The sequence below is a fragment of the Sturnira hondurensis genome, unplaced genomic scaffold, assembly GCF_014824575.4.
Source record: "Sturnira hondurensis isolate 20B ecotype Veracruz unplaced genomic scaffold, ASM1482457v3 Scaffold0002840, whole genome shotgun sequence".
NCBI lineage: Eukaryota > Metazoa > Chordata > Mammalia > Chiroptera > Phyllostomidae > Sturnira > Sturnira hondurensis.
Window position 1 is genome coordinate 16588723 of NW_028075471.1, and position 24633 is coordinate 16613355.

The window sequence follows — 24633 nt, forward strand, 5'->3', positions numbered from 1 at the left end:
AATTTTTGTTATTAGAGATTAGTGGTTGGTACACTTACTGTAAAAGGCCAGATAATAAATACTTTAGACATTAGAGAATATAAGGTCTGTTACTCAACTCTTCTCCAGCACTGTTGTAGCTTGAAAGCAGTCACATATTATCTGTAAATAAATGTGAAACTGGAAACAAAACTGGCATCCGTGCTGCCTGTCACTTGATACCCAATCCAATAAGCAGAGACAAGGATTGAATCTTTATGGGCACTTTATTAAGATGGCCTGTGATCTAAGAAGATGGCAGGTTTAACTCCTAACACACCCTCTTACATTTCATTCCATGCCAGCCTTTTTATAACTGAGAACAAAGTGTGGTGAGGGGGTTTGAAATTCAGGGAAAATTAGATTTAAAAGACTTCAGTAGTCTCACCCTGAAGTTAGCTGTCCCCAGGTGAGTGATGTCCTTCTCTCCCTGGAACACAATGGCTCAGATGTCTACAGCTGTGCCCCGGGAGGCCTTTAGATGTGCCCCAGGAGGTTGGTTGTCTCTCCCTGGAGTGGTGGGCTGTACTTGCAGTTCCTGAAACGATAGTTTTAACATGTGCATCACCTACTAAGCTTAGTTTACTAGTACCTATTAACTGTTAACTATTTACCTTAAACCAAAATTTTTCTAACTCTTGAGTCCCCTATCAAATGGGCATGTCTGTGTCCCCATAAAACTTTTTATCAAACCAGGCAGAGGGCCCTAGAATAGTAATTTGACTATTCCTATAATAGAAAATGCTCTGTCTGACATCCTTGCACTTAACTCTTCACTGCTAGATCTGATGAGTTCCTTAGCAACATTCTTACAAGTATAATTGCTGATACATGTGTATGATCAAAGTTTACATCAATGTATTTAACTTGCTCACCTATATTGTATGAGATTGTTCATGTCATGTGGCTCTTTTTAAGCACACATACACCACCACCATTCTGTCAGGTTTGGAACTGCCTCCAAATGTGCAGTGTGAAAGGATAACACAGGTTTGCTGACTCAGATAGATGCCTTTAGGAGTCGGGCAGGTGCCCAGTGAGGCAGACTAGGTATCAGCATCAGAATGAGAGGTGGCGGCGTGGAAAGGGGCTGGTGAGTGAAGAGCAGGTGGCTCTTCAGAAGACGGAAGCTGCTCTGTAGCTCTTTTCCTGGCAGGCCCACTGCAGTGCAGTTCAGTGCTGCTGGATCTGACTTATCCAGATAAACCAGAAACCCAAACTTCTGTGGGAAAACTTTGTTTTTAATTTTTTAATTAAAAACTGGATGGAACTGGAAAGCATTATGCTGTGCTAAATAAACCAGGTGGTGAAAGACAAATACCATATGATCTCACCTTTGACAGGAACCTAAACAACAAAACAAACAAACAAGCAAAATATAACCAAAGACACTGAAATAGAGAACAGGCTGACAGTGACCAGAGGAGAGAGGGGAGGGAATTCCTGGGGGAAAGGGGAAGGATTTACAGGAAGTAGTATAAAGGACACATAGATAACAGCTAAGGGGCATTGAAATGGGAGGGAGGTGGGGAACACTGGGTGGAGGGTGGGCTGGGATGGGAGTAAAAGACAGAAAACTATACTTGAACAACAATTAAAATATTTTTTTCAATTAAAAACAAATAAATACTGGGTAGTCCAGTAAGCCATACCTATGGACTTCCCAAGAGCTACCTTCTCAGGGACCTCTGCTTTGACTGTGACTTATCCAGGGGTCTGCATCTTAAGAGACAGAGGTAAATCTGAAGGCTCCTGGACATGTGTCTTAGATCTGTCTGTAGGGCCCTAAGCCTCAAAGATGAGAGCTGTGAGAAATGGCAATCTTTGTGCAAACCCTGAGAGAAAAGCAAGCTTTATCTTTAGGACTAAGGAGTCAGACTGTGAATCATTACCTAGCCTAGAGACGTAGTCTCTTCAGAGCATTCTGAATTATTCACGAAGAGTCAGGGACTGTCACATCTCCATGTCCCCAGGACGTTTGCAGAGGCTGTCAGAGTCTCAGCCTTCAACCCTGACAAGGGCTGACATAGTTGGATCCCTTGTTCTTGGCTTCTGTTCTCTCCTCATCTATGTGTGCTCTTCAGCCACACTGGCTCCATTCATTCACTGATTCATAAATGTTTGCTGAGTGTCTGTCATGTGCCAGGCCATGGTCTGGACAAAGTAGAGCAGGGTTCTAGAATCAGGAACACTGGCAGGGTGTGGTTGGAATTTTGAATAAGTTCTTAAGACAGTTGTGGGAGATAAGATCAGAGAAGTCCTGATCCCAGAGTGGAGTGGGAAGTAGGCAGATTGGGCAGGGGTCTGTAAAGTTTGGTGAGCTTGTTAAAACCTAGATTTCTGGTCCCCACACTCAGAGGTTCTGAGTCAGTAGCTTTGGGGCGGAGCCTGAGAATGTGCATGTCCAGCAAGTGCCATTAGCAGCAGTGATTTAGGGACTTGTAGGACGTTGAAAGTACTTTGTTTTCTCAGAGATAAACAGGAAGCCATTTGGGGGCATGTTTTTTTCAGAGAAGAGATATAATCTGACATGTTTTACAGGAATTACTCCAGTCACTGTATTGAAAATAGACTTCAAGTGGGCAAAGACAGAAGCAGAAGGATTGAGAGACTTTCAGTGTCCAAGTGAGAAATGATGGCTTGGTCAGAGAGTAACAGTAGAAATAGTGGAATCTAGTTAAATTCTGGATGGATTCTGCAGAGAGAGCCAATACTTCTTGATGGATTGTATACTGGGTGTGAAGAAAAGAGAGGAGTCAAAGAACACCAAGGTTTTTGAAATGAGCAACTAAGTTGAACCATATGAAGATCATTTTTTTGACCTACAAAAATAAATGATAACTTCATGTTTCAGCCTACAGAAGGATGTAGTTCCCATCTACTAAGACAGAGAAGATGTGGGAGGGGCTGATTTAGAGGGAATGATGAACATATTGAGGTTGAAACATCTGCAGTCCTCCAAATGATGCTGTGAAACAAGCAGGTAAGATAAATCTGGAGTTCAGAGACATCTGGGCCAGGCATTTCAATCCCTGAGACTGGCTGAGATCACCAGGGCTGTGCATGCAGGTAGAGAAAATCAAGCTCAGAGCCTTGAAGCACTTTGACATTTAAGAGAATGAGAAAAGGGTACAGTAACAAAGGACACTGAAAAGAAATAATAAAGATCTGAGAGGAAAACCAGGTGAGTGCAGAAAATTAAAGCCAAGTAAGTAACATGTAGTAAGAGTCTCTTTGCTGTTGCCCAAACATGTGAGCCTTCTTCACACCTGGGGACTTTGGCACTTGCCAGGGTTCTCTTCTCATGAAATCTGCCTCATTTCCTTTTTGGCTTGAGTTCTGTGCTCAAATGTCACCTTTTTGGTGAAGCTGTCCCTGAAGATCCTGTGGAAGGTGAGGATGGTTGACTGGCATCTGATGGGTACTCAGCAATATTTGTTGAATGAGTGGTGAACATATAACTCTTCATGAGAGCAGAACTCCAGATATGAATGTATTGAGGCCTTGAACTCAAGGTGTGGTGTGGTGTGGTGTGGTGGGGACTGTGCAGCATCTCTTGGGTGCTTATTAGAAATTCACAATCTTGGATCCCGTGCCAGATGTACAGAATCATGCTGCATTTAACAAGACCCCAGGTGATTTATATACATATTAAGTCTGGACCTAATTCTGTATTTAGTACTTTATGTATATATCAAGAGGACATAGAGAATGTTCTCAGAAGTCAGTGAATCAAAACAAGAGGTTAAAATTATCAAGATCAGATGTCTTCTATAGTTGCTTCTGTATTCAATCAGTTGACATTATATAACTAAAAGAAAAAAAAAAGAAAAACTTGCCCTGCCCTGGCTGCTGTGGCTCAGTGGATTGAGTGGGCACATGGCTGGGTTGCTGGCCAGCTCTCCAGTAGGGGACACACAAAACACAACCACAAACTGATGTTTCCCTCTCTTTCTCCCTTCCCCTCTCTCTAAAAAAAAAAAAAAAACTTAAATAAAACAAAACAAAAAACAAACAAAAAACTTGCCCTTGCTGCTGTGACTCAATGGATTGAGCACCAGCCGGTGAGGCAAAGGGTCGCTGGTTCGATTCCCTGTCAGGGCACTTGCCTGGTTTGCAGGCCAGGTCCCCAGTGGTGGGTACTCAAGAGATAACCACACACTGATGTTTCTCTCCCTCTCTCTCTCCCTTTCCCTCTCTAAAAGTAAATAAATAAATTTTAAAAAAACTGTGTGAAGAGGCTTTCAAGAATATTTTATATGGTTATTCAAGTGATTTTGTTGTTTTACTTTTAATTGACAACCTAGGAATGAATATAAATTGCACAGTGTCTGGTACATGGTAAATAATTTTGAATGAGTGATTCTAATTCTGTTGTCTATAGTTTATAAAATCTTGCTATTGATTAATTTCTTTAATTTAAAAAATATATTTTATTGATTATACTATTACAGTTGACCCACTATTTTTCTCTCTTTTATTCCCCTCCACCCTGCAACCTCCCTCCCACCTGCATTCCCTCCCCTTTGTTTATGTCTACAGGTCGTACATGTAAGTACTTGGGCTTCTCCATTTGTTTTTTTACCATTCTTAACCGCCCCCCCCCGCCTATTTTGTACTTACCATTTATGCTTCTTACTCCTTTACTTTTTCCCCCCTCTCTCCCCCTCCTCCTCCCTCCTGCTGATAACCCTCAGTGTGATTTCCATTTCTGTGATTCTGTTCATGTTGTTTGCATTTTTCTTAGGTTCAGTTGTTGATAATTGTGAATTTGTTGTCATTTTACTGTTCCTCTTTTTTATCGTCTTTTTCTTAGATAAGTGCCTTTAACATCTCTTGTAATAATAAGGGCTTAGTGATGATTAACTCATTTAACTTGACCCGGGCCACTTGTGCGCCTAGGTCACGGGATCTCTCCTGCCCAACCCTGCTCCGCTGCTGGTTCTGCCCCTCTTACTGTCCCTGTCGAAGGGTTAGTTGTTGTCGGACTTCCGTATAATTCACTTTTCTGTCCTTTGGCTGTGTCTTTGTTCTCCAAACCTCTGTTGTATTCAAACTTGGTTGTGGGAGAAGGCTCAGTGTTTCCACCTATGCCTCCATCTTGGTGGAAGTCCCGTAACACCAACATTTTAGAAAAATGTATTTACTATCCTTTCCTTTTGTACACATTCACCACTCATTCCTTTGAATTTAGAAGCCTAATGATCCTACAAAGTAATATGTCAAGAAGTAGTGTGGAAGTATACAGACTGATAAAAATGGGATGTAAACTCATCTATATTTGTGTGTGCATACACAGACGATGAGAATACACTTCTGGATTTACATGCTTTCATCTTTTCTTCTGTGCTCAGTTAATGCCCTAGATCAATGCTGGAAGTTGGCCTTATTTGCTACTGGGACAGAATGCTGAAGACCTTGGTTTGGTTTCTAACCCTGGGAAGTCTTTTAACTTCCTTTTCAAAGTTTCTGCTTCTTTATATTTAAAATGGGTTCTTACATGGTTTCTTATCTGATTTGCATGTGTTTGGAAAAACACCTACACAAAATTATATAGATATATATTATTTCTTTCTAGAAAAATTGCCCCATTCTTTTCTTCAGATCTTGCCAGAACTTCTGTGTAATAGAGAAGCTGAATTCTAGTTAAACTTCCTGTCAGAGCCAGGGTTTGCACTTTCTGTAAAAACCTTGATAGTAGATATGTTATGTTGGGGGTCCTGGGGGATCTGTAAGAAGGACTCACCTCTGCCTACGTAGTGTGGAAGCGGCTGGAGCAGCATGTAAACGAATGGGCATGGCTGTGTGCCAAGAACACTGTTTGCATGGACACTGATTGGATTTCATATAATTTTCATGTATTGTGAAGTATTATTCTTCTTTTGATTTTTTCTAACCATTTAAAATGTAAAATCTCTTCTTTATAGGCCTTACAAAAATCAGGAGGGGGATTGGTTGGGCTGATATGCAGACCCCCTGTGATAGGGAAAAGAACTTGGGCTTATCAACCTGTCACTATTTAAGTAGTCTTTATTTTAGCTTTGTATTAGATTTGGTTCTTCTTTCTTTGGTAAGGATTCATATCTTTATTGTCCTTATTGTTTGTTAAGAATAGCTTTGTACATGACTGAGTGCCTGAGGGCATGTCTCCTGGGCTTGTTTTCTTTTTCTGTGGTAACATTATAATTGTGGGACTGAAAATAACTTTGACCCCTCCCAGATGTGACACTGGACAAGTCTTTGCCAAGGTCATTTAGCATTTTGCCCAGGAAGCTAGCATTCTCAGTTTTACCATTTTCCCCCCTGGAATTGACCTCTATAAACTGTCACTTAGAAAACAGTATGAAAAGAATGGTAGGGGTAGCAGTGGGTAGCAACTTGTTGAATTATAATTCCTTTAATTTTTCTTAAATTCACTGAGCAATAGAACACATTCTCTGTTTAAAAAATAAAACGAGAAATCTGAACACTTTGTTAACTTGTTAAAAAATAAAATCGATTATAAACTAATAGGACTATGGGAATTTTCACTGAATTTTACTGATAACCTGGTTTGTAAGTAGTGCAGGGAGTAGAAGATGAGTGGATATCAGATAGGGTTTTTTTTCCTCCAGCGAATTATTTTGTCAGCTAAGATGCTAGTATCTTCTGGCACCATCTCACATAGTTAATGTCCTTGAATGCCTTTAGGATGAAACTGATGGAAAAATAATCTGTAATTGCCACTTGGGAAGTGGCAAACTAAAGTATGACAGTTAGAAGATGATCCATTCCAATTCTCTTGCTATCAATTCAATATCTGATGAAGAAAGGGAAACAGGGCAAAAAGATAGTATCTTGAAACGTTGGAGCCCAAACCGACAAAACTGAAGTCGTCCAACTTCAGGCACACTGTCAGAAGAAGGCAAGGTCCTCTGGAAAAGAGAATAATGCTGGGAAATATAGAAGGCATTGGGAAAAGAGGAAGACTCATTGACTCCGTAAAAGAAGCCATAGACATGAGCCTGGGAGAGCTGAGCTATTAGTACTGTTGAGGTCAGGACATTGTGGATGCCACTCATTCCCAGAGTCGCCAGGAGTCTTTGCTGAATCAAGGACATGCAGCACAACATATTAACAAGGAAGAAAAGTTTCAAATACTTCAGTTTTTTGCACTTTATCTAGAAACTACCATTCTTCATGTGAAATAAAAATTTTATCAGTAAAATATGATACAGAGTGCAAACTTTTCTAGCTTTCTTTTGTGCTCTGTGCTTTAAAGTGCTGACCAGTACCTAACTTTTGCTATCCTAATTCCTCAACTTGGGTGGTTGGTTTGAAGGTCAAATATGCAAAAAATATGAAGAAATTATGTACATGTTTAATGCCACATATGTTCTCATTTGCATGCTTGTGTGCTGGCTATTTAAAAATTAATGAAGGGGAAGTCACTAACTAAAAAGCTATGGTTTAGGATTGTTGAAGACAGAAAAGTGTATTTATGTGGATTTTAAATAGAGGACTACAGAACCTCTTAGTGATGCTATGAGGAAGTTAGTGTCTTCTCCCAGCATCTTCTGTGACAATTGTGTCCTGCTTCCCTCATCCAAGTGGTGAATGACATGGCTTGGATGGCATGGTGAGAATACTAGAGTGATAATTGTTGTAGATCAGCAGTTTTCAAAGTGTGTCTGAGAGTCCTGGCGGGGTGGGGGTGGTGGTCTCCAAGACCCTTGCAGTGGTCCTGCCAGGTCAAAACTATTTTCATAATAATATCAAGAAGTATTTGAAGAGTTAGAAAAGTGTGCTAAGATCAGAGAAATCTGAGAACACCTGTTTCAGATACATTGCTACATCTCTGGAAACACCTCTGTGGCAACAACTTCCGCTGTCACCCCCACTCAGTAGCTAGGAAAGGAAAGCCTGGAAAAGTTAGTGATTTGTGGAAGATCACATAAGTAGTAACTTGTAAAGTCAGAATTTGAGCCCAGTTTTCGAATCCTTAACTATTCTGCTGACTATGCTGTCAGGCACACACTGCCTCTCAGAGAAGCCCCAGGAAATGCCTTGGTTTTGACATGAACTTCTCAGAACATGGGACACCCCCAGAGAAAGTAGATGTGAAGATTGTCCTTAATAACAGTGGAAAGCAGAGACCACATTCTAGTGGCCTCTGGGCTGAGTCCAGGCACAGATATGTTTGATTTGTTTTGTACAATATGAAAAATCAATCAGGCATCATTTTGTTTAATTTGGGAAATTTGACTGACATTTAGATTGCCAGCTAAATAGCTATCCTCGTCTGATTTTCCCATATCACCACAGTGGCTGAAGCTGATCTCAGCTGTTCTTTTTGGGTGAAATGTATGTCCTCTAGTTTGCTACAGACCTCACTACTCCCTATTATATCCAGAAGGCATAAATCTCATTTATGTTTCCTATTTTAGGTGTTTGGATTGGAAACAGCTGTAGATGGTCTATCTACTGCATAGTGTTTAAAGCCAATCTGTTCTCAACTTACTTGAAACCTAAAAAGACACTGACATCCCACTCTGATTACCCCAACCTAGACATAATGAAGACCTCACTAACAAAGCTAAATAAAGATGAAGTGGCTTCTTTCCTTATAAAGGCATGAAATTCTGATTCATTAAGGAATAAGGATCTGTCAGTGAATTAACATTTATTTTTAAATGTGCAGCCTTTTCTAAGTGTAATCGTGAAATATGCACTTTACACTCATTGCCCTCATTTAATGTTTATTTTGGTAGTCTGTTATCCTCATTATAGTGTCTGTACCCTTTATGAAGCTTAGAATGTCTCTGTGAACCTCTGTGTGGATGTTAAACCAATCATTTGAAACAACTTAAGACTGTCAGCCTAAAGAACTTCATTATCCCGGGCACGTGGACAGAATTATTATATTATTAATTAATTTATTTTAATTGTATTTTTTTCATTACCATTTATCCCCCTTATATACCCTCTTCCACTTCCACCCATTCCCATCTTCCCTGCAATCACCACACTGTTGTCCATGTGTCCTTTTTCTTTTTTGCTCAACCTTTCCACCCTCTTATACCCTAAACTGTCAGCTTGTTCTGTAATCTATGAGTCTGGCTTTATTTGACTTGTTAGTTCTGTTTTTTCTTTAGATTCCACATATGAGTAAAATTATATGGTGTTTTTCTTTCTCTGACTAGCTTATTTATTTCACTTAATATAATGTTCTTCAGGTCCATCCATCCTGTTCCAAAGGGTAAAATTTTCTTTCTTTTTTATGGCTGAATAGTATTCCCATAGTTGTTTTATCTACTCATCTACTGATGGACACTTGGGCTGCTTCTAAATGTAAGTGATTGTAAACAATGCTACAGTGAGCCTAGGGTTGCTTATATTCTTTCGAATTAGTGTTTTGGGTTTCTTCAGATACATTCCCAGAAATGGAATTATTGGGTCTTAAGGCAGTTCCACTTTTAATTTTTTTGAGGAAACTCCATTCTGCTTTCCACGGTGGCTATACCAGTCTGCATTCCCACCAACAGTGCAAAAGGGTTCCCCTTTCTCTACATCCTTCAGCCAACACTTTCTGTGTGTTGATTTATTGATGGTAGCCATTCTGACAGGTGTGAGGTTATTCCTCATTGTGATTTTAATTTGCATTTCTTTGATGATTAGCGACAGTGAGCATGTTTTAATATGTCTATTAGCCATCTGTGTATCCTTTTTGGAGAAGTGTCTATTTAGGTCTGTTGCTCAGTTTTTAATCTAATTGTTTGATTTTGGTGTTGAGTTTTGTAAGTTATTTATAAATTTTGGATATTAACTCTTTATCAGATTTATCAGTGAATATGTTCTACCATTCAGTGGGTTGTCTTTTTATTTTTTGATTGTTTCCTTTTCATGCAAAAACTTTTTAGTCTGATGTAGTCCCAGTTGTTTATTTTTTTCTTTTGTTCTCCTTGCCTAAGGAGGTATATCAGAAAAAATATTGGTACAAGCAATGTCTGAGATTTTAATGCCTATATTTCCTTCTGGGATTGTTATAATTTTAGGTCTAACATTTAAGCCTTTGAACCACTTTGAATGTATTCTTGTGTGGTATAAGAAGGTGGTCTAGTTTCATTCTTCTGCACATATCTTGGACAGAACTATTGAATTTCAAATGTTTATGCTTAAAATAGCTCCCAATTTACCAGTGAATATTAACCGTGGTCATAATTTTAGATGTATATTTCATAACCTTTTTCTTCCATTGCCTCCTTAAAAGCTGGCAGACATATCGGTTTGTTCACAATGTATATTCTATGACTTGCACAGTGTTTAGAACATAATAACAGTAGATAATGGAATAGATAAGTGAGTTAAATATATAGATGTATTAGTTCTGTATGTAGTTACTCTTATTCTTCTTTAGGTCCAAGAATTATATTAAGAGAATTTTAGTAAAATTTTTATGGTTTCTAATTTGAGGCTTATATTGGGAGAATTTATTCCACTTAAGTATATATCCACATAAATATACACTCAGCTGTGTGTGTGCACATGCACATGTTTCAGTTTTATTTAGGAGAGCTCCCTCTCTTCCTGATGTGAGGTTAATGGGAAGGTCACTTATCTGCCCAACTAAGGGTAAAATGTACATTGAGACCAGGATGTAAGATGAGGCTGAGGGACCTACAGGTTCAGTACAGACTCCACACTAAAAACACCATCTACCCGCAGAGTTATTTGGCCATTAGAAAAATCTCATGTGTAACAGCAGCTTTTGGGCAGTGTGTTCTCCAAAGGGGGCATCTAGCTCTTAACATATTGCTGAAAGAGAAATACCATTGTCTATTAATACTACTGGAACTAAAGATGAATAGTGAATTGGCCTTGATCTGACAGTGAGTTTGACTTTGATAGCTCATCACTTTAAAAGGTTCTTTTATACTTAGGAAAAAAAGCATGATGTCAAGCCAGGGGGGAAATTGGTATTAATATTTAGGACCAAACTCATAGGGCTTCCAAAAAAAAAAAAGAAAAAGCTCTTGTGTGAATGAGTTTTTTACATGCATAACTAATTGGCTTAGGTTATTATAAGCAGGGCTGCTGTGACAAAGTTTCCGGTGGTGTCTCAGGATACCTTGTTTATAGTGCCTTCTCTATGCCAGTCAGTCTCCGAATCGGAATTACAGAAATAGAGAGAGTGAATAGTCTACCATTTCTCGTTGGACTGGGGCCACCTAAAACGTTGTTATGCTGGAAATGCTAGAATATAATCACTATCAGGTGAGCTTTATTTTTATTCCTTTTAGTCTCTGAAATATAATGCAGTAAATTGAGTGATTTACCTTTTATTGTAATAAGCACACTATTTTAAATAATTGTTGAAATAAGTATAGTTTGATGCTGCTTATTGTTTGATACTATAAGAAGTAATCCAATTTTAGTTTTAAACAAAGTAAATAGTAGGATTTCTCCCTAGTGCATGGCTATGCTTTCCCCATGAGCCCCTGTGCTTGGCTCGCAAGACGAAGTTGTGTTTATCAAGAAAACGTGACTCTAAGTTCAGTAAAAATATTTCTGATTCTGTGTTAGTGTNCACTATTTTAAATAATTGTTGAAATAAGTATAGTTTGATGCTGCTTATTGTTTGATACTATAAGAAGTAATCCAATTTTAGTTTTAAACAAAGTAAATAGTAGGATTTCTCCCTAGTGCATGGCTGTGCTTTCCCCATGAGCCCCTGTGCTTGGCTCGCAAGACGAAGTTGTGTTTATCAAGAAAACGTGACTCTAAGTTCAGTAAAAATATTTCTGATTCTGTGTTAGTGTTTATAAGAACTAAGAAAGGAGGAAAAATATTGTGACAGGTTAATATTTGTGCATTTAAAAACACATGCGTACAAATGTTAATGCTTTGAAAGAAGCTGCTAAATATGCAATTACTTTTTAGATTGAGTTCACAATTTTTATTAAAATGTTGAATAATCATGTCCAAGTGAAAGTGGGAGGAATTAATCCACAACTAATTGATTTACTCATCAGAATGTTTCTGTTTATTTTAGGCAACCATTTGATAGTTGTTTCTTAAAGGAGTTTTTTTTCTTAAACAAAAGCTGTTACATTTGACAAGGAAAGTGAAGTCAATTGGGATATGCTCCTTCTTCTAGATTATTGTTTTGATAAACCCTTTCAGGTGTGTGTGGGGAAATTTTTGCCCTACACATAATTACACATTTTTGGTTATTAGATATGAAAAGAGGGTCTTAAAGGGATTTCAAAGAGATATGCCAGTCATTAGCAGGGAGATAAAACAGGGCAAAGTATGAGCCCAAATCCTAATAGTTAGACTTTGAACTTCAATAACAAAAATCCATGAACCTAGTGCCTAGTACACAACAGAGACTACTTATTTATTCCGTCAATCGACTGGCACGTCATTTTTATGCCTGAAACAGGAGCTGTCCGAACTCACAAATAACAGCGCTGTCTTCTCTTCCCTCCATGGCTATGTTCAGGTGCAGACTCACCTTGAAAACCCCACCAAGTACCACATACAGCAAGCCCAAAGGCAGCAGGTAAAGCAGTACCTTTCTACCACTTTAGCAAATAAACATGCCAACCAAGTCCTGAGCTTGCCATGTCCAAACCAGCCTGGCGATCATGTCATGCCACCGGTGCCGGGGAGCAGCGCACCCAACAGCCCCATGGCTATGCTTACACTTAACTCCAACTGTGAAAAAGAGGTAATTCATGTCTCCTCCCCTATCCTGTTTTCTTACACTAAATGACTGTCTGTTGGATATTACTCCTGCACTTGACTGTGGACTCTAGTCTGTCTGCATGGCCACACTCACTGGCCTTTGTCCCAGATTATCCAGCATGGCTGTCGCTCCCCAGCCCCTTGTCAGCATCACTGGGTTTTCGGGTTATGGTGCAGGATGGAGACCCGGCCACTTTGAGTGCAATGTGGAGGTGAGGACACTCTTTCCCTGCCGTTTTCACCACATTAGCAGAGTGTTCTCTTCTCTTCAGTGCCTTTCTATTTACAAAGCAGTGAAAATGCAGAGAGAGGAGAGGGAAGGTGGAAAAGGAAGAGCAAAAATAGAAAAGGTGTGGGACAGGCGGTTAGAAGTTCCCCTTATTGTGAGTGTCTGGAATATTATTTTTATTCTTAAGTGGAAAAAAACGTACAGAATATGCATGGATGGATTTGAGTAATTTAGTACATGAGAATCGTAACAGAAAAGCAAATGTTTTAATTGCTAGATAAATTCGGTTTTATTATAAAACTGCTGCCCATGAAATCTGCTTTTGTAAAGGCTGGATTGGAGACAAGACTCAAACACACATCACACTAATTGCATCAAAATTTGATGCATAAAAATACCTGAGAGCAGAGTTGTGATTTAATACATGTTATTTCCAAATTATGAGATGATGAGACTCATTAATGGAGTTTTACTGTGCTCTGAAATGTTTATGTGATTTCAGAGGTGACTTTTCTGAAGTTTGATTGATTTTAATTTCTGAAGGGACCAAGTCTTTTTCCCCTATTCCTAAACTAACTGTCTTATTTTTTCTATGTCTGTATTTGTCATCTACGAGGCTAATTTGATGCAAGTTCTTTTTTCATTATTTCATTTCTTGGTCAGATTCTACATTGTTTGAAAGCTTAGTTCATTTTGTTGCTACAAAATGAGCTTCTTGTAAACATGTCATTGAAGAGTCATTTACAAATCCAAGTCATGGGCTGATTTTTCTTGTGTTTTCACAGGGATTTTATAAGTTTGAAGAGCAAAACAGGGTGGAGAGTGAATGCCCAACAATGAACACGCACTCCCGAGCATCTTGCATGCAGGTACTGAATGACTCGGAACCCACGACGAAACACTTTGGAATGAGAACCTGTGTTTGTGGCTAATCACACCATGCTAATGACTTAAGGGTCCCTCCAATTGATTTATTTTTTAAGATAGAAAGCTATAAACAGAGTCATTTTCTTCATAGTGTCTCATGATTAAACATTACTAAGGGAATTAAAAAGCATTTTCTCTATGTTGCTTTAAGTCACTAAATAGTGCTTAAATACATAAATTTTAATAAACAAAATTAAAATGCTTTAATTCATTTAGATACCATGATCAGTGTGTGTTACATAAACACATAGGGTAGCAATTTTTGATAGGCTATTAGTAAAACCAAGGTACATGTGTTAACTGTATATTATCTTATAACATGGAATCTCTTGGAACAGAATCTCTTGGGTATTCTGAAACTATTAATTTAATAATATTTTGTGGATATTTTCCCAAGTAATTGAAGGTTCTATGAATTCTACCTAATAGAAATATTTAATTATGCTACATTCATTTATAATATATATTTTAAATGTGTGTATAGATGTATGAGAAAAAGAGGCATAAAACTCTTTTGCTTTTTTAAATTTTCTGTTATCAACTTGCATTGCTTTTTTTATAAGAGAAAAAATTTATTTAAAAATTCTATCGTATCAAGCCCTCTAATTTTTATTTCCCTAGGAATAAAATTTAGAATTTACAAAAAGATTGTTCATAAGTTCTTTGGCCCATTTGCCTATTCACTAGCATAATTAGAAAATTACCCCTTAAAAACAAACAAATATAACAAATAAAACTGGTGTATCAAGAAATGGAACTTAATAAATGGCATGCTAGTAATTATTCAAAACTGACCTCCCGTTATTCTTAGGGACCACCTAAAATGCTCATTTTTTTTTCGTGTTTACCATCTTCCTGGCACTCTGAGCACATTATATGGTTTGTCCTGAATTCTCACAAGAATCCAAGAAGGCAATGAATGTTACTAACCCCATTTTATGGGTTAGTCCACTGAAGCTCTTACAGATTGGAGATTTTACCTCTAATACAGAAAGTGGCAGAGTGAAAGTTCCAACAAGTCCAATGACATTGGAACCTGCCCTCTTTAACCGGAAGTGACAAAAAAAAAACAAGACTCAGAGGAGCATATCTCTGAGTTCTGAGGTTTCGTTGTATGCTCACGAAGCACTCCTACGATCCAAGCATGTGTGGTGGGCATACACACACACTCACACAGAGACACACCAAACTAGCTCAAATACATACTGTTTACTAAGAAATGTTTTCATAGACTTGTCTGCAACTGCTGCAATGCAACTGTAATCACGGCTGTTTATTGTCATAACTGATGTTTGGGTACTGTAGGAATAAGATTGATCTAGTGGGAATGTCAGCTCCATGACTGTAATGGTAACCTTGTCCTGGTATCATCCTCAGAGAGTACCAAATACCCTGGCAGCTGTACAGGGAGAAACTTATTTCACAAGTCCCTGCAAGATCAGTGCAGGGCTAGCTGGTGGCCTGAGAGTCACAGTGCCCAAAACAGCCCTATGGGTAGCCAAGGGCTGAGTCACCATCTGTGTCTGCCTACTCCAGGGAGGGTCTAGGAAGGGTATGGGGTGTAGTCTTTAGAGAAAAAAAGGAAATGGCAGCTATCATTCAAGGTGAGGTTTGCTGTTGAGGGCAGGCAGTTTACCATAGTAGTTGAGAGCATTAGTTTAACTTGCGGCTCGCAACCTTCTCTGATGTGTGACTTTGGGGTAGTTGCTTCTCATGTATCTCGCATGAAAAAAAGATAAATTAATACTACCTACCCTGTTTGGGTTATTGTTAGGGTAAATATTAGCTGATAAAAAGTCCTGAGTAAAGTGCCTGGCACCTACTAATCACTCACAAAGTGCCGGTTGTAGATGTCATCCTTGTCACCTAGGTGTGTTAATGATCTTTCGTAATGTTTACATTTGAGGAAGAAGAGGACACTTATTAGACTTAGAATCTAACTAAAAAGCATTATTGCTTTGGGTAAGACCTTGGGTCTCTTTTTGGTTTGCTTTGCACAGTTTTTGCTTATATCTGTCTGTCTTCCATGGACCTTTTTCTTGCAGATGGATGATGTGATTGATGACATCATTAGCCTTGAATCAAGTTATAATGAAGAAATCCTGAGCTTGATGGATCCTGCCTTGCAAATGGCAAATACGGTATTGATGACATTTTTTCATTGTTCTCTCCCTTATCCTGAACTTTTAGTTTACCTTTGCAAGTGATTCATTGAGAAATATATTAATAATAGAACAGAATTATCTCAGGATCACAAATAGATGACTTGGACATCAGAAATTAAACATTTTTCATGAGTTTACAAAGCTCCACATTGCCTGATGTCCAAGCCCACTTTCAGTAGGGCATTCGGCCTTCCAATCTCCCTGACATTCATCACTAGCTTAGTATACTGCTGCCAAGGGCAACCCTATGTGCTGCCATACTGCGTACAGCAGTAATCTACTTCACCTGGAAAAATAATTCAGCCTTTAAAGCAGTATCTTACTATGCACAGGTGATAGAGGAATAGTCGAATCACCCATCAACAGCAAAATCTATTCCAATTTTAGTTAATAAAACAGTGGAACTATTTGCTCTGTTACTTCTCTCTATAATTTGGAGCCTTGCCTGTGTAGTTTATTATATTTGATTCCTTACATTTGTGGCTTATGTTACTGTTTTGTCAGGCTTATTGCAGATTTGCAGATTTTATTTAGTCCTAGCAGTAATTTTGTGAGTTTTGTGAGTCAGGTTGGGATGGTATTATTTGCTGCCATTTTAGTATTAGGAAAGTTTAGCTAGTCTTGCATAGGATTTCATTGCATAGATGTGTCAGAGTCAGGCTCCTCAGCAGGTCTTTGTATGCCTAGCCAATCCTTGTTTGTTTTCTATGAGACCAATATTCCTTAATAACTTGTATATAAAAGACTAACTTCCATAAGGGTGAAGGGAAGTCATTGTTTAATGGGTATAGAGCAAGGGTGTCAAACTCATTTTCACTGGAGGCTGCATCAGCCTCACGGTTGACTTCAAAGGGCTGAAATAATTTTAGGACTGTATAACTGTAACTACTTCTTAACTGTTAAGGAGTTGAAATTACCTTCAGCCCTTTGAAGGCAACCACAGACTGATGTGGCCTCCGGTGAAAATGAGTTTGACACCCCTGGTATAGAGTTTCAGATTTTCAAGATGAAAAAGTTTTGGAGATCTGTTTTACAGCAATGTGGATATACTTTGCACTACTGAACTATACACTTAAAATGGTAAAGATGATGTATGTCATGTTTTTTTTTTTACTACAATAAAAATATTTAAAAGACTAAATTCTGATAATTTTTTGGCCAGGGAACATGATAACGCTTAATAATTTACACCTAAATTATTAGTAAGCTAAATTTTTATGGTCAGCATTTTCTTTTTTTCCCACTGAGTTCACTTATTTGAAGTCTGTAGGGATGAGGACACCCCTTGAAACCTCAAGCCTCTTCTAGGGTCTTTAGTCTTTGTCAACTTCCTACCCATTTAAATTTACCCCTTGATTTTGAAAGAACTAAATGTTTTGCCGTTCTGATGAATGTTTTCGTGCCAGACTCTCCTCATCCTCTTTGAGCCCTTGGTTGGCTTCTGTAAAACCCTTCTGTTTCCAACTGTGTGCCACCCGTGAGGCAGATAACACTTCCTGGTGGTCAAGATCCTAGGTGAACATGAACAAAACACCTGGGGGAGTTTGCCCTAGGGAATTTATAAACATACCCAAAGATGTAGGTATATTTACAAGGTTTCCAATACCCAGCAGCATTAATTAGCCATGGCCCAGTCATCCCCAAAAAACTGCTGGAGAGGGTGTTTGGTCTGCCAGTGGTGCCTAAGGGATACCTGAGCACATTCAGGAGAACTGTAGAATTGATATAATTTAAAAAAAAAATCATTGCTTTTGTGTTTCTCCAAGGGTGAGGACTTGGAAGTCATCTGAGCTAACCTCGTACTCTGCATTAAATTCCTTTCCCATGTCTTCTGTTTCCCCCATGAGAAAATCAGACATCCAGCTTCTTAAAAGCCTCCAATGAAGGACATGCATCAACTCTCTAAGAGCAGTAAAGCACAATGGTTAAGAGTTGGAGATTTGTAATCGGACATGAGTTCAAGTTCTAAGTCTGCCATTTATGGTGTGACCTTTCATATTACTCAGCTTCTTGAGATCCTGCATTTCCATATCTGTAAAATGGGACTGATCATTGTAACTACCTCACATGGTCATTCCATAAAGCATGTATAGCAATTAGCATCGATTGGAAAACATAAGTTGTACTCTCCGTCTCACTTTCTCACATCTAAACAGTAGAATCAATGTGAGAATCATAAGTCAATCTACAAAAAAGTATTTAAAACAGTTCTGGCCCTGATATGCTCTTACTAAATGTTTAGTTAAGTTCTTATTCTTGATAACTTTGGGTTTTCTCATCAAAATGAAATAACAAAGCTATTACAACTTCCCAACATTTTAATTTTTTTCCACAGTAAAGTTTAAACAATGTTTTTCATGTTAGGCATTTTCCCCTTTTCTTTAATTCTTTGAATCTTTGTTTAAAATTATCTAAAAAAAAGTGGAAGGAATACTTAGAGAGGAAACTATCCTAAGGGAAGTGGAATCTAGAAATAACTGTTCTGAGAGCACAAGAGCCCTCTTGTAGCATCAAAAACAAAGAATAAAGTCCCAGTTTACTTGTGCTAACAGTACCCAATTGATAGTCAGAGAAGGGGACCATCCAGAAGGAAAAAATATTTTACAATGATCATTTACTTGGAAAAATAATCATTTGTGGTGGACTAGAATATTGAAAAACTTGACTCATACCAAGTTTGGGTCACACTCCCACATGAGGCTGCCTTCTCTTTCTTTGTCTCAAGTTGACCGTGGCTTTCATCTACTCACTGTACAGCCTTTATGCTGGAAGTGAAGTCTGTCCATCAGGTTAAGGTGGACAGATTCCACTTCTGTCTGATAAAAACCCAGCAAAGACACAACATATCTGTATTAACAGAAGACTTAATTTTCATATTCACTGTGTTTAGTGGGGAATTTCTCAAACCTAAAAGAGGAGCCACAGAATCTTTTCTTAAATATGCAGGACTAAGAGACTAATTTTTTAATTATATTTTCCCCACCAAATTGTCTCAGAAAAGAATCACTTTTATAGATTCTGTCAGAGAGCATTATTTAACATTGAAATGTACTTCTTTTTTTCTTGTTGACACTAATACAGATGTCCCCATTTCCCCCTCTTTTGCTAATTTTTAATTAGAAAGCCATACTATTTTAGTCAACCTTCCTTTTAGTAGCTTCAGTGAATTATACCACTAATTAAAAAAAAAATAAGCCACCATTTAGGGCAGGGGCTTTCGGCCTTGGCACTACAGACACTTGAGATGGATCATTCTTTGCTGTGGGGACTGTCCTATCCATTGTGGGGTATTTAGCAGCACCCCTGGCCTCCACCCTGGGTGTCAATAGCACCCCCCCACCCAGTTGTGACAACCAACTGATTGACACAAGTTTTCTGGGGGGGAAAACCACCTCTACTGGAGAAGCACTGATTTAGGATCCCGAGTGAGTATCTCAGCCCTGCAGGCTCTCATTTCTGTGTTTAGATTTGCACTGTAGTCTGATAAAGTTGGTGTAGTGGTGGGCAGATCCCATGGCAGGTAGCTTCATGGATTAAAATGGAGATTATCTTGAGTGTCTAAACTGTACACTAGGTTTACAGTACCTTCTAGAAAATTATAATATTACTAAACAGCAGCTTACTGTTCACTTAAGTAAGAGGCACTGTTTCACCTACTTTATCTCATTTAATTATTACAAAACCTGTAGCAGAGTGATATGACTGCCACTTGTCAAAAGGGAGCACCACACCTCAGAGAGGTTCATGTCACACAGTGGGCAGGTCACGGTGACAGGGGCAGGTTCTCCCTGGTATGACTCCTGCACCCAAGCTGTAAAAGTACCGCATTATTAATTTGTAAATTTGACTATACAGATTTGGCTAGTGAGCAACTGTGTTTTCAATTGCTTGGGTCCAGTTGGAAATTAGTTGAAAATTTCAATCTCTAATTAACATCAGGTTGATACTGTCCCCCCAGCACCCACCACCAATATTGTGATGAACACGGGACAGGAACCTCCTATCAAAAACCTCCATTTAGACAGTTAGAGCTGTGGCTTTCCTTCTGTAAAATCAGTAAGATAATATGCACAAGTGCCTGTCCAGTTAGCTGAGCCTGGCCTAGGGTAGCCTCCACAAAATTTGTTTATCCCCAGCAAAATATTGTGGTGGGCTCTATGCTGCCAACTCCTAATTGCAAATATTGGAAAAGCAGCTGAAGTGGGACATTTCTTAGAGAACAGATAGAGGGGTATAAGCTGAGTCTCGGGATGCAGGTAGTGATGTCTGACCTCAATGGGTAAGATGGGGCATCTTGCTGTAGAGATTTGAGGTCCCTCTGGGTGGGCACTGTCAGTTCTTGCTGTCTCAGCCTCCTGGTCCAGTTCTCACTGGACCTCCCCAAATACGGTTCTGTGTCTCCACCTCCCTACTTGTCTGTTTGTCTTTCCATCTCTCATCCCTTCTGCCTATGTGTGTCACTCTCTTCCTGTTTTTTACCCCACCCCTGTGTCTGCTGTCTGTCTTATTTCCAGTTTTCGAATTTTTCACCCTCTGTCTCTTTCTCTTTCTGTGACTCTGCATTTATTATTTGTATGTATATCACTTTCCTTTAGATAATACGTAGAAAATACATATGTTCTTGCATTGCAGAAGCTTATAATTAGATGTCTCTTCAATGTAGATCCATTGATGACAGATAATTTTTAAAGGTAGCTATACAAATCACTTGCCTATTATTTTTCCCTAACAAATCATTATCACACAATTGCATGTTTGTTAACAATTTACATTTGAAAAGAAGAGGCTGCTGTGGCTCAGTCCTGCAAACCAAAGGGTTGCCAGTTCAATTCCCAGTCAGAACACATGCCTGGGTTGCAGGCCAGATCCCCAGTATGGGACATGCAAGAGGCAACCACACATTGATGTTTCTCACTCTCTATTTCTCATTCACTTCCCCTCTCTCTAAAAATAAATAAATAAATAATCTTAAAAAAATAAAACATTAAAAAACCTTTAAAAAAGAAAACATATATGATTTATATTTCTAGAACTATGGGAATAATTTTTAGCTTGTTATATTATGTTGAATTTTAAAGTCACTGTCTTGCTTTATTAATTTCCAATAGTTCTCCCCAAATCTGAAACATCAAAAATATAAGAGGATAAATTTTTGGAATCTAGGAGGGTTATGAAATTTTATAGCAGCTTTTAAATTTTGACTGTACTCTTTACAATGCTGTATTTGAAGCATTTGTTCACCTTTCACTCTGCATGTTAAGCTGGACAAGAATAAAACTGAACACACACAAGGTTGACAGCTAATAATCAAAATCACTTTTTATTAGTTTCTTAGGTAGGGAGCCTTGAAATGTGATCCCAGGCATTTTAAATTATCACAGTGCATTGTTTATATGCATCTGTGTAGTGGGATGCATGTATTACATTTTATGTACATTTTGAATAATTTTAATCTTGCCTTCAAAAAGGAGCAAAAGACAAGTGGAAAACAGAGAGCTGCATTCTGCTCATGGATCTGTGCCCCTGCCCCCAACCCAGACATATCAGGGCTGGTGTCATATTAACTTGTCAGAAAGAATCCTGTTCTTGTAGAGCCTCCCCCCATCTCTTTAGCTAGGAGTTGAGTTCGTATTTAGTAGCCATGAAAGAGATAGATGGCTGATAGCTACCAATGAGGAAAAACACATTTGATTCTACCTTTATTTTGTGTATCATCTGTATGTTAGTGGCTATTTAAGAGAATGAAAAGTAGAATAGGCAGTACAATCTCACTCAATACCTCTTATAAACGTTTTAGCCACATTTAAATGTTATCTAACTTACAATTCAGTATGTGTAATCAAGGAAGGGCAGGGTTGGTGATATAAAGTCTTACCAGGTACTAGTTATAGGAATTGAATTTAGCTAAAAATGGGAAATTTCTGTGGCAGAAACAGTGAGGTCACTTAACTATGTTTCCATAGTTAGTATTATACTTAGAATTTTATTTCAGGGAATGGGAAAAGAAATGTCTTGGACCTTTTTTGTCTATAAAAATGGGCCCATCAAACTCCTACCATGAACTAGTTTCAGGGAAATAAATGCGGATATGGAAAAGGAAGTCAATGATGGGAAAAATAATTTCACTACTTTAAAATATTTAATTCAAAGTTATAGAAAACTACTTTTAAACTACCTTGAGAAAGCTAAATACTTCCTCCTGTCTATAAATTTTTATTCTTTTATTAAAGTCAGTGAGCTCCCCCTTGTGGCTTTGTGAAAGATTTCAGTTTCAAGGAAAAGAGCTTTTCTTTAGCCATAAGGAAACCATTCCTTTTCCAATAAGAAAACACTGTGTTTTTTTTTTTTTTAAGATTTTCTTTTTTATTTTTAGAGAAAAGGGAAGGGAGGGAGAAAGATAGGGAGACAAACATCAATCTGTTACCTCTCACACACCCCTAACTGGGGACCTGGTCTGCAACCCAGGCATGTGCCCTGATGGGGAATCAAACCTGCAACTTTTTGCTTTGCAGAATGTTACCCAACACACTGAGTCACACCAGTTGGAGCAGAAAACACTTTTCATTGCTTTTCCTTATAAAAGAGAGAGAGAATAAGAGAAAGAAGAAGAAAGGGAAGGAATTGACTTTGACAAAAAACCCAATTGGGTATAAAAGGCATGTCATATAGAACCCTGTTTCACAGTAGTAGCCTACATTCATTGGATACCTGCTCTGTGCTACTCAACAAACTAGACAGTGAATCTGCAAAGTTACCCATTATCTCATGCTCAGAGTAACCTACAGGTTGGTCCTATAACCATTTGTGGGTGTGAGATTCCGCATCCTTTTCTTCTTGCCGAGGGAATTGGGTAAGGGGATCATATGTCTGTGAGTGAATGAAAAAGTAAACATCTCATGTTTTCTGATTTTAAAATACAACTTTTTACATCAAACTATTTCTTTTCAATAAAGTCTGGTATAGGATCTGGGTTTTAGCTAAATAACTTATAAATTATCGAACAACTCATTTTTGTTGTTCTTCTCTTTCCAGTTACCTGTGTCTGGAAACTTGATTGACCTCTATAACAATCAAGGACTGCCACCCCCAGGCCTGACCATCAGCAACTCCTGTCCAGCCAACCTTCCCAACATAAAAAGGGAACTCACAGGTAAATACCCACCAAATGTGCCACATACTGCAGATTTTCTGTTAATTTTATGATCAGTAAAGTTATCAAGATAGTGACCTCCAGACTGTTTTCACCTCAGAAACATACTTTTTAAAATCAATGCAGTGGTTAAAACATTGAGCCATATTTTATGATAGGGAGTTTATATTTGAAAATCCTGGTCTCTAGTAAATTTTTGAGACATTGGGAGTTAGGCCCTCCTTTACTCCATGGCACCCTTACTCTGTGACAACCGTCATGGTGACTTATGACTGTTGATTTTTTGAGGTGGGGGCAGCACACAGCACTTTCAGTTATAAAATGTTTCTATTCAGGCTGGTGTTTTTACTCACCAAGCCCCTGGAAGCATTTGTATTTGAAAATCGTGGTCTGAATTTTCCTATGAAAGACATTCAAGCCTGCCATTGGTACAGAATAAGAACATATTTCTTGCTAGAGTTCCGACCAAGATGGAGGGAGGCATAGGCAGAAATACTTCACTTCCTTGTACAACCAAAAGAAGGATAACAACCAATTTAAAAGCAAAGAACAGCCAGAACTGCCAGAAAATCATTTGCATGGAAGTCCAACAACCAAGGAGTTAAAGAAACATCCATCCACACTGAGAGGAGGGGCCAAGATGGGCACCGGGATAGTCAGGATGCGCACAGAGTTGGTGAAACACAGTCACAAAATGAGGGAAGAAATGAAGGCTACCCAAACTGAAGTGAGGAAAATATACAGGGAACCAACAGTGACCCGAAGTAAACTGGGACTCAAATTAACGATTTGGGACAAAATAAAGAAGTAAGCATCCAACCGGAATGGAATGAAGAAACAAGAATGTAAAAAAAAAAAAAAAATGAGGAAAGCCTTAGGAACCTATGGGGCAACTTTAAGTTTCCAACATCTGAATCATGGGGGTGAATGAAGGAGAAGAGGAACAGCAAGAAACTGAAAACTTATTTAAAAACATAATGAAGAAGAATTTTCCTAATCTGGCAAAGGAAATAGACTTCTAAGAAGTCCAGGAAGCCCAGAATAATCCCAAAGACATTAGACCCAACAAGGCACACACCCAGGCGCATCATAATTACATTAGCCAAGATTAAAGATAAGGAAAGAATCTTAAAAGCAGCAAGAGGAAAGGAGACAGTTCTCTATGAAGGAGATCCCGTAAGACTATCAGCTGACTTTTCAAAAGAAACCTTGCAGGCAAGAAGGGGCTGGAAAGAAGTATTCAAAATCATGAAAAGCAAGGACCTACATCCAAGAATACTTGGTCCAGCAAAGCTATCATTTAGAATGGGAGGGCAGATAAAGTGCTTCTCAGATAAGGTCAAGTTAAAGGAGTTCATCATCACCCAGCCCTTATTATATGAAATGTTAAAGGGATTTATCTAAGAAAAAGAAGG

At 38.5% G+C, this 24633-nt stretch overlaps 1 protein-coding gene across 9 annotated transcripts in view; it reads left to right on the plus strand.

The window, feature by feature from the left end:
• The window catches only part of MITF (melanocyte inducing transcription factor), a 238059-nt gene that overhangs the window by 192712 nt on the left and 20714 nt on the right, over positions 1-24633 (plus strand). For 4 of the 9 annotated variants that reach the window (XM_037040933.1, XM_037040934.1, XM_037040936.1 and 1 more), the window contains 4 exons: positions 12503-12730; positions 13762-13845; positions 15949-16044; positions 23101-23218. In XM_037040933.1, coding sequence (XP_036896828.1) covers positions 12503-12730; positions 13762-13845; positions 15949-16044; positions 23101-23218 — 526 coding nt within the window. Of the gene's footprint in view, positions 1-11159; positions 11272-12502; positions 12731-13761; positions 13846-15948; positions 16045-23100; positions 23219-24633 lie in introns of those variants that run through there. The other 5 variants (XM_037040939.1, XM_037040940.1, XM_037040935.1 and 2 more) reach the window with 4 other exon arrangements.